Source organism: Onychostoma macrolepis, chromosome 08, assembly GCF_012432095.1.
Source record: "Onychostoma macrolepis isolate SWU-2019 chromosome 08, ASM1243209v1, whole genome shotgun sequence".
Lineage (NCBI taxonomy): Eukaryota > Metazoa > Chordata > Actinopteri > Cypriniformes > Cyprinidae > Onychostoma > Onychostoma macrolepis.
Window position 1 is genome coordinate 16589307 of NC_081162.1, and position 15307 is coordinate 16604613.

Sequence of the window (15307 nt, forward strand, 5' to 3'; positions counted from 1 at the left end):
GTATTCATGCTTTCAAAGTAAAAACTGAAACATAAACGATAACATTATGGTTAGAAATAGGCAAAAATCAACAAAATCAACTGCACACTGAGTTGCTATTTGTTTTGCATATTTTTACATTTGTCAGTAGAAAAATGTGTGGATCATAAACAGGTATTAATAAATAAGTACACTACCATTCAAAAGTTTGGAGTCAGTAAGAAATGAGTACTTTTATTCAGCAAGGATGGATTAAACTGAACAAAAGTGACAGGAAAGATATTTATGTTAAAAAATTATTAAAATAAATGCTGTTCTTTTGAACTTTCTATTCATCACACAATCCTGAAAACAATTTTCACCAAAAAAAATTTTTTTTAAAAGCTTAAAACATTTAACAAAAATATTTAAGATTGAATAATGGCTGCTGAAAAAATAAGCTTTGCCATAAAAAGAATACATTATAATTTAAAATATATTAAAATATTAAAAACATTTAAATTGTAATAATATTTTACAATATTACTGTTTTTCTCTGTATTTTTGATCATTGGGGAGCATAAAAGACTTCTTTCAAAAACATATCAACGATCCCAGACTTTCCCAGAAGGTCATGGGTTCGATTCCCAGAAAATGCTTGAACTGATAAAATGTATATTCTGAATACAACACTGTGGATATTTAAAAAAGTGTTAGGGACAAAGTCAGCCACAAAAAGTGATGACAACCGTACACACTTGCCCATAACCACATCAATCCAATAAACTCACCCGCTCAACACACCCAACACAAGGTTGAGAACAAAGAAGGATCCAAAGATGACCAGGCTTACAAAGTAAACCCAGGGTAGCTCAAAACCAATTGCATCATTCATCTACAGAGAAGAATACAACAGGCAAAGGCAACTGTATCAGTGTCATACACAATCACTTCCTTAAAAGATAATTATGCCCCATTACAGTCAATCTGAAGACACAGTTTACGTAGTTACCCAGTACAAGACGTCTGTCCAGCCTTCCATTGTGATGCACTGGAACACTGTTAACATGGCAAAGAAGAAGTTATCAAAGTTAGTGATGCCGCCGTTTGGTCCATCCCACTTTCCCCTGCACTCAGAGCCATTGACATAGCACTGGCGACCATGACCCGCAAACGCACACGGGACTGGATCATCGTCTGCATAATTATCTGGGTAATATAAAAGACAGACAGATGGAGTAAGACAGAAAGTGACAGAAAATGCACATAAATATTTTATGTGAGTGTGTGTAGTTACCTGTGCCTGTAAAATAGCAGGTGCGATGCATTCGTCCGATGAAGAGCTCCAGTCCGATGATGGCGTAGATGATGATGACAAAGAGGACAAGCAGAGAGATGTGCAGCAGGGGAACCATTGCCTTCATGATGGAGTTTAACACAATCTGCAGGCCTGCACACACACAGAGCAGAGAAATCATCATAATGGAGCACAACCTGTAAACCAAAACCTGTATTTTTGCATAAGAAAAAACATTCCCATTCTGACTGTTTATGTCCATTATATCAGTTAAGTATTTTATTATTTTTGCAAATAATGTATTTTAAAATAGTCAGCATTTCGTTAAGACATGTTTATTTATTTTAGGCCAATTTTTCAATTACTAACATGGCATATACAGGTGCATCTCAATAAATCAGAATGTCGTGGAAAAGTCATTTATTTCAGTAATTCAACTCAAATTGTGAAACTCGTGTATTAAATCAATTCAATGCACACAGACTGAAGTAGTTTAAGTCTATGGTTCTTTTAATTGTGATGATTTTGGCTCACATTTAACAAAAACCCACCAATTCACTATCTCAACAAATTAGAATATAGTGACATGCCAATCAGCTAATCAACTCAAAACACCTGCAAAGGTTTCCTGAGCCTTCAAAATGGTCTCTCAGTTTGGTTCACTAGGCTACACAATCATGGGGAAGACTGCTGATCTGACAGTTGTCCAGAAGACAATCATTGACACCCTTCACAAGGAGGGTAAGCCACAAACATTCATTGCCAAAGAAGCTGGCTGTTCACAGAGTGCTGTATCCAAGCATGTTAACAGAAAGTTGAGTGGAAGGAAAAAGTGTGGAAGAAAAAGATGCACAACCAACCGAGAGAACCGCAGCCTTATGAGGATTGTCAAGCAAAATCGATTCAAGAATTTGGGTGAACTTCACAAGGAATGGACTGAGGCTGGGGTCAAGGCATCAAGAGCCACCACACACAAACGTGTCAAGGAATTTGGCTACAGTTGTCATATTCCTCTTGTTAAGCCACTCCTGAACCACAGACAACATCAGTTACCTGGGCTAAGGAGAAGAAGAACTGGACTGTTGCCCAGTGGTCCAAAGTCCTCTTTTCAGATGAGAGCAAGTTTTGTATTTTATTTGGAAACCACGGTCCTAGAGTCTGGAGGAAGGGTGGAGAAGCTCATAGCCCAAGTTGCTTGAAGTCCAGTGTTAAGTTTCCACAGTCTGTGATGATTTGGGGTGCAATGTCATCTGCTGGTGTTGGTCCATTGTGTTTTTCGAAAACCAAAGTCACTGCACCCGTTTACCAAAAATGTTTGGAGCACTTCATGCTTCCTTCTGCTGACCAACTTTTTAAAGATGCTGATTTCATTTTCCAGCAGGATTTGGCACCTGCCCACACTGCCAAAAGCACCAAAAGTTGGCTAAATGACCATGGTGTTGGTGTGCTTGACTGGCCAGCAAACTCACCAGACCTGAACCCCATAGAAAATCTATGGGGTATTGTCAAGAGGAAAATGAGAAACAAGAGACCAAAAAATGCAGATGAGCTGAAGGCCACTGTCAAAGAAACCTGGGCTTCCATACCACCTCAGCAGTGCCACAAACTGATCACTTCCATGCCACGCCGAATTGAGGCAGTAATTAAAGCAAAAGTAGCCCCTACCAAGTGCATATACAGTGAATGAACATACTTTCCAGAAGGCCAACAATTCACTAAAAATGTTTTTTTTATTGGTCTTATGAAGTATTCTAATTTGTTGAGATAGTGAATTGGTGGGTTTTTGTTAAAAGTGAGGCAAAATCATCACAATTAAAAGAACCAAAGACTTAAACTACTTCAGTCTGTGTGCACTGAATTTATTTAATACACGAGTTTCACAATTTGAGTTGAATTACTGAAATAAATGAACTTTTCCACGACATTCTAATTTATTGAGATGCACCTGTACACAAATGTTCAAATGTTTGGGGTCAGTAGGATATTTTTATGTCCCTTAGTTTACCCAGACGTGCATGAATTTGATCACAAATACAGTAATGTTGTGAAATATTATTACAATTTAAAATGACAGTTTTCTATTTTAATATATTTTAAAATGTAAATTATTCCTGTGACAGCAATCACAGGCATTTTTGTAACAATATAATGTGCTGTTGTCCCTTTTGAGAAATTTAATGCAGCATTATTTTAAAAGTATTAATTTCTCTTTTGAAAAAATCTTACTGACTCCAAACATTTGAAAGGAAGTGTAATTTTATCATGACAAAATGTGTGTGACTTGTCACTTAATTCACCATGAAGAATCTTTTTTGTCTCATCTTTGCTATAGTCAAAATAAAATTAAAAATCTGTATTTTTTCAAACATTTTAGATAAATGACTTGACTGACTGACTGACTGAGTGGTTGATAGATTGATTGACTGACACCAACATCAATTTACCTTAATCAAGACAATGGCAGCCAGAACATTAATAGCACTACAGATGTACATAGTGAGGATTTTTTAATGTGTGTTTTTGGCAAAAGTAATGGGTATTTGAACAAAAAGTGTCCTCGTTCAATGTCACCTTGCCTTACTGGGAGAAGTGCCAGGATTAACGTGCAGGTGAGCACATGAGGGAGAGATACCATCATACATGCCAGTAGGCAGGAAAGATCCACATCACAGCTTCTAAATGTACTGTGGTGGAATAAGTCAATGGTTTACATGATCCTGTTTTCTGCCATCTTGACCAGCTTCGCCAGAGCTCTATTGTACAGTAGCTAATGTAATTGTGTTTTCAGCACCATGGACAGCACTCTTTGAAATCATCACCTTAGTATTGTAAAGATACAAGCAACAAATGGCTTTTTGGTTAGTTGGTCAATAGCCCCTTTTACACATACAGACTTTACTGGTAAATTACCGGTAAATTACCGTTAAGAGATCAGGTGTGAACAAGACCTTTGTAAAAATACCAGTAAATTCGTTCCGGCAATTTACCGGTATGAGAAGTTGTAACATTACCAGTAAATTGCCGGAATGATGCTATGCGTGAACGCAGAATGTAGATTACCGGTATGAGCAGGTACAAGTTCAGAACGCGTGAACGTAAGACATCTACTCTGGGCCAATCATAACATTCTGACCCTGATGACGCATTTACTCCGCACTGTGTAGTTCAGTTAGAAGTCGCCTAATGATGGCTCTGGGCCAAAAGCAGCTGCATGAATGTGAAAGTTTGACACAAAAATGAAAACATCAATAAAACACTGACCGTGTATACCCTTCCATGTCTACAAACACCAGGAGGCGCAACCGTTTAAAGGTCATTTCTGGTTAATGATGTCACAGAATTTACCGGTAATTTGAAAACGATGTGTGAACGGTGCTTCACTGGTAAAAACAGGAAACGTCGTTGCCTGTGTGAACAGCACATTTTTTTATTTATTGGTAAAGTTGTTCCGGTAATTTTATGGCAATTTACTGGTATTACTGTGTGAAAGGGGCTAATGATTCAGGAGTGTGTGTCAGTGGGCCTGATTTTGAAATGACTGCAAAACAGCACAGCCGCTGGCTGCAACCATAAGTCAAGCTCATTAGTGAGGATGCTGAAGGAATCTATAGGCCTAAGTATGACGATAGAGAGGTCAGGCTACACCAGCCTCTCTGATCACTGCACAAATATTATAACTGTTCAAAACAATGGTGCATCACACAAGCACATCACTCCATACAAAACATCTCAGAATACCTTCTTAGGAGCACAATAGCAATCTTGTGGGGGTAAAATACCATTGAATAGTTCATAGCAATGTAAACCAGATTAAATCAGGCAGTGGCGTGCACTGACCTCCGGAGGGGCAGGGGCGAAATGGCATTACAATCGCGGACCGGGGGGGGTGGGGGTGGGGGCTTGGTTACAAACACAAACTCACTGGGCACTCCTGAAACCAGTCTGAGGGGTCGTAAGACTCTGAAGGCTCGGAGAGCTTTGACATCCAGACCTCCCGGTTTCCCCGGCATGTGGGATGTTGTTTCACCGGATTTATGAGTAGCAGTCTCTAATACCACACTGAACAACCTGCAAAATACAAAAAACAAAAACAAATATATATAAATATCGTTCAAGAAATATGTATTAAATAATAAAATGTATAATGTAATATTAAAGGTAAAATTATGATCTTCTTACATTACAATCTGAACTTCAAATATTCATCAAATGAAAGATTAAAAACATTTGAATGCAGGAGATCAGGTTTTACAACAAAGTTTTCATATGTTAAATCTTATAATAATATTTAATAATATTTAGAGTGTTTGAATATTTGGTTTCATTTCACACTTACTTTCTTATATAAAAAAACTGACTAAAACTAATGAATATGAGACGACAAAGGTGAATATAAAACAAAAAACCAGTCCAATCCAATATGGATGACTCTTATACAAGCTAGATCCTTTTCAGTGAATCCATAAAATACAGCGTAACTGGTGTAGTTTCCAGCGATATCGTCGACTTGATTGCACAGATACTATTTAAAATGAACTAAGCTGGATGATGACTGATAACTGAATTCAATGATGAACTGCCTTTAACTGAAAATTGAGTGTTTACTATTGCTCTTTTGCATTACTGACACACTATTGTCCTATTTAATACTGTGAAGCTGCTTTGACACAATCTGTATTGTTAAAAGAGATATATAAATAAAGGTGACTTGACTTGACTAGTCTGATTCCGGAACAAATGGTGCTCATGAGCCGGTTCTTTTTAGGAAGTCAAAAACATACAGCTTGACCAGTGTCCCCTGATTCCCAAACAAATGACTCTTATGAGCCAATACTTTTTAGGACACCAGTAACATACAGCGTGACCAGTGTAGCCAGATTCCCAAACAAATGACTCTTATGAACTGGTTCTTTTCAGTGGTTTGAAAACATACAGCGTGACTAGCAAAATTCTATCCCCAAATGAACGTACTGAAGTGTTTTGGAAGCTGGCTGGGCAACAATATTTGTGGCACCTATCCCAGCTATCTTTGTGCTTTCATGCATACACATGCATGCACAAATACTCTTAGGATGGCATCAGTATTATAAGCAGCAGTAATATGATGTGTAATACCATGTGTTTGGAACAGATCCACCTGCCCATTAGCGGTTCTGTCTGTGAGCTTAATGAAATCTCTAATCAATACCAAAAAAAGCTCTCAAAATTATACTCAAAAAGGCGCTAAATGCCTGGCACAGTCATCTTCCTTTAGATAATTAACCATCACTCTGACCAACTGGCCATTAATGACCTCAGAACAGCTGTTTAGGCCCATTTTAGCAGGACAGACCGAGCTCTGGGGATTGTCGCTCTTTAAATACACTCTATGGTGTGCGCAGGAAGAAAATGAGTTTAAATAGCGACATACTATGAAAGACTGATTCTTTTTTTAGTGGCTGAAACATGTATTGGCACACTTCTCACATACACACACATTTACCACAGGGCTGTAAAGCCTGGTGTGTAAAATTAAGGGTAGCGCCTATCTCTGTAGGTCAGATTAAGACACAATGAGAGAGTGAGAGAGCGAGGATTGACTGCCAGATCTGACCAGATAATCCGAGATGGAGAGGTTGAGAAAAGGGAGAAATGAGGAAAAAAAGAGGGTAAAGAGAACAGCAGGACAAGAGGAGAATTGTGAATAAGAGAGCTGCTGCTGGCCATTACGCAACCTGAATAAAAATCATCTACGATAATTTATATGCAAGTGAATCATGGGAGGAAAGGCTGTGATGTCACTCTGGGTTATTATGACTCATTTTCAAATGAAAAAGACAGTAAATAAACAAGCGGGGATGGATGGCTAGAGTGGTGAAGATGGTGTCATACCCTACGATGACGATGACAAAGTCCAGTAAATTCCAGCCGTTACGGATGTAGGAGCTCGGGTGCATGACGAGGCCGTACGCAAGGATCTTCATAAACGTCTCGATGGTGAAGATGATCAAAAACACATATTCAACTTGTTCCTGGAGAGACACAAAGAAAAAAAGAAAAGGTCAAACACACACATACACACATCAGATTGAAATTTTAAAAATGATTGTAAAAGGTTGTTACAGTGGTGGCCAAAATGATTAGAACACTAGTATTTTCAACAGCTAAAAATGGTTTTAAGTCAGTTATTTCTATCTTTTGCCATAGTGTGTCAGCAGCAGGAAATATCAGTTTATATCTCCAAACATTAATTTTGCCATTAATTGTAATAATGATAACTTCATAATTATACAACCTTATACCCAATTATATAAAAGGTTTTAATAAGTTTTGCCCTCTTTAGTTCATTTTAAATTAATTAAATGACAAATAAAGTTTTAAAAGTACAATATTCCATGTAGTTGCTCAATTAATATGGCTTGAGGCACACAAATCATACCATCAAATCAATATTCAAAAGCAGATGCAATAAAAATAAAATAGCATATTTAGCATATTAATTGTTAACAGTAAAAAAATTAGGCTGTACATTTAAGGTAAGTGTCTGCACTGGTATGACCCCATGACCTGTTCACAACACAGTGAGTTAGAGAGACAAAAGAGGGCCGGTCCCGAGCAGAGCTGGACTTCAAAATGGGAAATCTGTGAGCGTTTCAAAGGATTACTAATCTGTCATCCTCTCCTTTCTCTCCCTCCCTCTCATTTGCCACTGCTGGCGTACGAAGGCAGCCTGTCCACTGTGACGGCACACTTGTGTGCACACACATACTCCCTCCATATAAACAAACATATAGACAGAAACAGCAAATTAACCACAAAAAAACCCACACCATCTGTATAAGACAGAGGACAATACCATCTGGACAGTAATGACCATACTCACACACACTGCTGTCCTTGATTTAATGTAAAGTGGCATACAGCATAAACTTCCATTTGCTGGACCGTATGTCTCTGTCTAAAGTATGCAGAAGCTTTAAGCAAACCGACAGGAACAGAACGTCCATGAACTATTTCTGAGGCTCTCAACTGCATATTCCCTTCATTAGATCAGCAGACAGACCGTGACAGCATAAAAAATAATATACATTTAAATAATAATAAGAATATTTATTTTATTTTTCAAAACAAGTGAAATCATTTTTGGACCGCTGTATGCCAGTGATGATGATAATGATGATAATAATAATGTATTTTTAATAGGTTTTATATATCTGCAGGCTAGGGAAATTAAATGGTAGTAGGCAATATTTTGACTTCTAAAAGTCACTATTCAGCGCTTTTTTGTTTGCCACAACAGTGAAATGTCTTTGAATGATCTTATTTTGGGGGCTTTTCTCAGCACATATTGATATATGCAATTAATCGCAATTATTTCAATTAATTAATCTGCAAATCATGTAATTATTTCAATTAAAACTTGCAGTCGATTGACAGCCCTAGTAATTAGACGTACAAGCTTAGAGTGCTGAATGCCTTTGAGTAATGACCCGAAGACAACTGAAACCAAAATGATGGACAGTAAAATATAACAAACAATATGGCAGAGGGCTCTGTAAGAGGAGAGACTGACAGCAAACACACACTCATTAAATACATGCCCCCTCCTTTGCACCTGGAATCCAGGATGTGGCTTTAAGCATCAGAACAAAGATGGAGAGAGAGAGAGAGAGAGAGAGAGAGAGAGAGAGAGAGAGGGATGGGGTGATGGGGGAAGGGTGATGAGAGACAGGGGAGGAAGAGTAAGCTGCTTATCAGGACCAAGAGCATTTAGAGCAGCCAAACGAACAGGCAGTTCGTACAATCTCCCCTGACCACCACTCTCTGTGCTCTCACTGTCTTGATAACCCTCCCTGTCTCTTTCTCTTTTACATCATTTGAGTGTCCTGTTATCCCACAAAAGCGCAGAGGAAGACAGTGCAGGTGAATGTGACTGAGCTTGCACTGTGAGCACATCTTTAAATATTTAACTCACATCAAGCATTATTCTGTTTTCCGATTTCAATATAAACTTGTTTGTTCTGTGGGTATTATTGTTACTGTGGACTTTAACTGAAGGGACAGTCCATTCAAATATGAAAATAATGTCATCATTTACTCACCTCCGTGAGTCATTTAAAAACTATATGACTTTCTTTCTACTGTGGAACATAAAAGATGATATTTTGAGAAATGTCTCATCAGAGGGCCTCAATGTCGTTCTTCAAAGTATCTTCTTTCATGTTCCACAGAAGCAGATCAAACAGGTTTGGAACAAAATGAAGATGAGTAAATTCATTTTTGGGAGATCTATCCCTTTAAATTCAATTTGGACACACTTTTCCCCTTTCAACTCAATAATTAATTTAAGAAGTCCAATAACAATGTCCAACAGTTAACATACTTATATTGTATCACAAAGAGATCTGTAATTTTTTCCTTGAACCATCAAGAATGATTTTAGAAGGATTGTGTGACACTGAAGACTGGAGTAATGGATGCTAAAAATTTAGCTTTGCCATCACAGGGATACATTAGTTATTTGAATGAGTTTAAATTATTAGAAATAAATTAGTTATTTTACATTTTAATAATTTTTCACAATATTGCAATTTTTTACTTTATATTTGATCAAATAAATGCAACTTTGATAAGCATAAGAGATTTATTTCAAAAACATGAAAAAAAGTTGTATTTAAAAAATGATTAAAAAAATTAAATCAGACTTTGACCTGTGTGTGTGTACATACTGAAATGTAATAATGAAACGAAAACATTAAATATAAAAACTGCAATAAACATCTGCTTCTGAGCATTAGCATTAGTCACAGTTACTGAAAAGCACTGTGACTGCAGGAATACCCATAAGCCCTTGCACTTGAATAATTTTGTTATGTTTGTTTGGTCAAAGCAGGGGGACTGGTAAGTATGTTTTTAATTTTGCTTTTATAATTAAAAGATATTTTAGCTATGTTTTATCATAAAAATGTATGATACCTTTAGGTTCCCTTCTTAGAAAATTCATGATTTAAAAAAAAAAAAAAAATCGTTCCAAAGTGGCTGACACAAAGGCTAACTGCATTTAATTAAAACCAAATCCTATATGCTTACTTTAAACATCAACGCTATTATTCTGCTTCCTAGAAAGCATTGGAGTTTTTCTCTTGAAATGTAAATGTGGTCTGTATGCTATTCAGCGAGTGAATATTACAACCCCACAAAAAAAGCTGACTCTGGAAGAAAACACTCATTCGTTCATTAGTTCATGCTACACTGTGATCTTTCATCTGGGTTGCACATTATGCCCTGTTGTGGCTCTTTTGTCACTGCAGTGTCACTTCTCTTACATTTGAATGCAAATTCTTCTTCTATAAAAAGAAAGTGGTGCTCTGATGGGACAGGCATGAGGCAATGCCAGAGGGGGGTCGTGTTCAGGGTCCTGATCGCATGCAACTCGATTGGTCTCCTCTCTCTTATTTCCTCTCTTTCTCTTCCTGTTTCTCTCACACAAGCCTTAGGGAAGATCCCCTCCACTACAGAACTTCACAACACGTCGAGCATTTCAGTACGAATGGGGCGCAGTCACACGCGCCTGTACACTCGAGATGACAGCGGGACAAACTCTGAGGCTCACATGGCTGATTTGGCAAAGTCCAGTGAAAGTGCTAGTGTGCCGAGATGTGGAGAAAGGATTTCTGGACTTAAGCGAAAGGTGTTTCATTTGGTCCGACCCCTACTGAGAAACAATAGCTAGGGGCGCTTCTCTTTCGTTTACGATTTCTCTCTCATCTCAGTGACCTTTGCATGCCGAAGTGAAGCTGTAGTGTGCACAAGCTCATGCAGCCTCGCATTGTTGCATGCCTCACTGCAGCCGTGGAGAAAAAAAAGGCACTTTGTTTCCTCGATGCCACAAACGTGCAAGCAAATTAAAGCCTTGCAGTCTCAGATACAGGTGCCAACATCACAGTAGCAAAGGGAGATTTAAGCCAAAAAAATGAAAATTATGTCACCACTTACTCATCCTCATGTCAAAAATGTCTCTTTTTTTGCCCATACAATGAAAGTCGGTGGAGACAAATGTTCAAAATGTCTTTTGTGTTTCACAGAAGAAATAAAGTCATGCAGGTTTGGAAGAACATGAGGGTGAGTAAACAATGACTGAATTTTCAATTTTTGGGTGAACTGTCCCTTTAAGAATGGCTGCTGAGTGGATCAAATGTGACGGTCTCTGATGGGATACAATGAGAGGTTGTGAGATGAGGGGGATTACAGAGTAATACCACATCATCAAACGGCAAAAAAATAAGGATTTTTACCTCAAAATGGCACCTGATTTTCAAATTGTTATATTCAAAGTACAAAGCTTCTAGAAATTTCTGACACTGGGACAGCAGTAGGACTCAAAATAGTGTGGCTAAAGTGAGTCACATGACAAAACGCTCTTGCTTGAGGCCAATGCCCCTATGTGTGTGTGTGACACGTGTGTTTTTCTCTGTGCATTTGTTAGTATTTTCAGAGGGACAACAAAATGCACACTAAACTTTACCAACTTTAGTACTTATTACTAAATTGTCACAATATTGATGTTTTTATTGTATTTTTCATTAAATGCATGCATTGGGGAGCAAAATCGACTTCTTTCAAAAACAAAACAAAACAAAAAAACTACTGACCCCCAAAAAGTATACATTATTACTAATAGTATACAATAGTAGCTTACATTCTACATAAAATGTAAAGTTCCATACATTCTTAATTTGAGTTCTCATGTCTTTCTGTCCAAGCACCAACAAATGTCTTTCTTTGAAATGACTCCACTGTTATCTTCTCTGTTTTAATACCTTTTTTAAATAAATAAATATTGCAATCACACCAGCATTTGTAAAAAATACAAATATTGTGTCCATTCTGAACATGTAGTTGCAATATTACACAAAATTAAAGACACTGTTCTTCCGTTCAGACATACTGTAAAACTACAGTCAGAATAGACCTTGCTAAGAAATTAACAAAAGTTTTTGAGAAAAAGAGCAAAGCTCAAATCCAACACATCTGAAACAGGAAACAACCACCCAGAGAGCTACCAAAAGACACAGCAGAATAAGACCAGAAAAGACCAGATAAGACAAACCATTAGAAAAGATATGTATATTACATAATACATAAACGCACATGCTTCTGACTGCACCTGAGATCCATAACACACCTCCCAAATGGGTCAGCAGGAATTCGGTCAGCGCTCTGTTCCGGGCACCATCCCAATATATCTGATTATGAAACAACACCTGGGAAGGGAAACACCTTTTCGCTCTCTCTGGTGGCTATTGCACACTTTTACCTTATATTTCATGAGTTCACCTGCCCATTCAGCCCTGCCAGGTAATGGAAAAACAAACTTGGCTTGCTGTCCGTGAAGGAGGCTCGAAACCCGAGGCTTGGCTTGAGCTCCGAGTAAGAAACCCCCCTTATGATGATATGGTGTGGATGAAAGAGAAGGGATTTGTGGTGGTGGAGGGATGCCGGTGGAGGGAACAATGACTTTTGCTTATACGGTCGTAACGATGATTGACAGCACTGGATGTTTAGGCTCCTCCCGAACCTGCGTTGTGAACTTTGAACATACAATTTTACAAACCATATCTCATGGTGGAGCCGGGGTTGAAGCTGAGCGTTTCCACAAGGTTCAATAAAATACACTAAAGGAACTATATAGAAGGAACTTTGCACAAAAACCTAGACCCAATTTCACAGTCTCTGTGAGAGATAGAGAGAGCAATACTTACCAGGTCATGGTTGGTGGCATTCGAGTCGTCTTCGGGAAAAGGCTTGGAGACCCCCAGAGCAACACAGTTAGCGAAAATGGCCAGAAGAATAAAGATATCAAATGGTCTGGAGTCACATGTTAAGGCAAACGTGATCTTATTAGAGTGCCATTACATTCAACAGGCATTATTTAGCTAGTTACTTACAACAGGTTTTTTACAACAGACAGAGGTAAACTGTTTGAAAGCTTGAAAGAAGTATTTAAGCTTTGTTCTCTGTCATTGACTGAGTTGTAATGGATACTTCCACTCCACAAGGTGAAGGGCGGCCCTGCGGATGGGGTTATTTAATTTAAGGCAGAAAAGAGCTCTGGGCGCACGTTGGACTTGGTTGGAGCCCTGGACCTGCTTCTTCACATGCTGACTCTTCTTCTTCTGTGTTCCAGTGGAGCTCGTGGTGGAGTTGAGCGTTTCCGTACGGTTCATCTTCGGCCGTTCATTTTCCTCCCACTCGTCTTTTTCTTCCTCGTCGCCCTCATTGCCCTCTCCTCCTCCACCTCCCTCCTCCTCCTCCTCCTCCTCCTCTTCCGCTTCGTCACCACCCTCCTCTTCCTCATTGGAGTACCCATTCCCTAAAGACAGAGGTTTAGTCACTTAATGAAGGGTCATATGTCTGGATGACACAGGAAACAACAGTCTCTAAACTAAAATTAACTAACACATTGTCAATGTGTGACAAGGATGCATTAAACTGATCAAACGTAACAGTAAAAACATTTGCAATGTTACAAAAGATTTGTTTCAATCAAATGCTGAACTTTTGAACTTTGTACTCATTAAAGAACCCTAAAAAAAAATCAGGTTTGCCATAAAAATCATGGTTTTCACAAAATATTAAGCAGCACAATTGTTTTCAACGTTGATAATGATAAGAAATCAGCATATTAGAATGAGTTCTGAAGGATCATGTGATAGTGAACCCTGGAGGAAATTTAGCTTCGCTATCACAGGAATTACATTTAAAATACATTAAAATAGAAACAGTTATATTAAATTGTATTATATTACTGTTTTTACTGTAGTTTTGATCAAATATATACAACTTGGCGAGCATTAGAGACTTCAGAAACACTACAAATTCTTACCAACCCCAAACTTTTGAACTTTAAAGTTCACTTTAAAGCACCAATAAGAACATACATATAGCAAAAATGTGCTATTTTAGTACTGTCAGTAGAGTTTCCTATAAAAGTGAAACCCTCCAAAAAATGTCCTGTTGCCTGCCTTGTCCTGAGATGTGATAAAGCATAAAAAAAAAAAAACTTCTCTCCTATATTAATCGTTTTCCCCCCAAGATAGCAAGCTTAATCTTACTTTAAATAAAATCTCATTCGTACAAAATACTGCTTCACATTACATCAATCCAGATTGGCTGGTATTGTGTGAATTCTTCTTTGAGTGTCGACAGAAATTACTTAGTTATCACCAGAGCTTAACAATAAGGATTTTTTTCTGCTCACTTGGTCAAACAGTAATTAGATTCCTTTTTGCTTATTTGCCCTAAAATAACAACAAAAAAGTAATTTCTACAAACTATATTTAAAATGTTATGAATTTATATAATTTTATATTTACATGTATAATTTGAAATGTATCATCTTAAATGTATAATATTTACATTTTAATAATTTTTTTACAATTTAAAAAATATATTTTTTTCATTCATGTAATTTTCTTTTTTACTTTTTTTTTTTTTTTTTTTGCCTTTATTATGAGGAGGTGAAGTGGGAGGGATAGAGGGGGTGGGAGCATCGACTCATTTATGAAATTTTTAATCAAGCTTGAGATATAGAACTGGCTCAACAGGGGAGGTGACAGTTCAATTGTCAGTTCAACTGCCCTGAAACTCTCACCAAAACTTATTGTTGAGCCATGGGTCTACATCACACCTGTTTAGGATGCAACGTAAACAGTAACAAGTATTGGTTAGAAAGAGTCACTCAGTTTTACTATATTTTCCATGGCATTGTCTAATCAATAGTTGCTACAATCTTATCAAAAGTTGCTACAACAAGTGTTCCTCATCATCTGGACACAGGAAAGGAGTGATAGAGAGCGAAGTAACTAAAAACTATAAAACTCGAATGACTCTGGTCATATTAAAGAGGGTGAGCGAGATAAAGAAGACAAAGCTTTCTAATCTGCCACAGTCTCTGATGAACAGGAGGCCTCTGCACTAGGTGAGGAGAACCACACAGTAACAGCTGTGACCTACTTCCCACTGTGAGAGGGGGTGCAGAGCAGGATTCTGGGCCAGCGGTTTCATATGTGA

The 15307-nt window shown here is 37.8% G+C and overlaps 1 protein-coding gene across 1 annotated transcript in view; it reads right to left on the reverse strand.

Annotated features, from left to right (window-relative positions):
* Positions 1-15307, reverse strand: part of cacna1fb (calcium channel, voltage-dependent, L type, alpha 1F subunit) — a 43164-nt gene that overhangs the window by 25427 nt on the left and 2430 nt on the right. Inside the window, exons 2-8 of the mRNA XM_058785803.1 lie at positions 13280-13607; positions 12997-13102; positions 7127-7266; positions 5178-5323; positions 1256-1408; positions 971-1167; positions 750-853 (exon numbers count right to left, since the gene is read on the reverse strand). Of these exons, the coding sequence (XP_058641786.1) occupies positions 750-853; positions 971-1167; positions 1256-1408; positions 5178-5323; positions 7127-7266; positions 12997-13102; positions 13280-13607 (1174 nt within the window). The remainder of the gene's footprint in view (positions 1-749; positions 854-970; positions 1168-1255; positions 1409-5177; positions 5324-7126; positions 7267-12996; positions 13103-13279; positions 13608-15307) is intronic.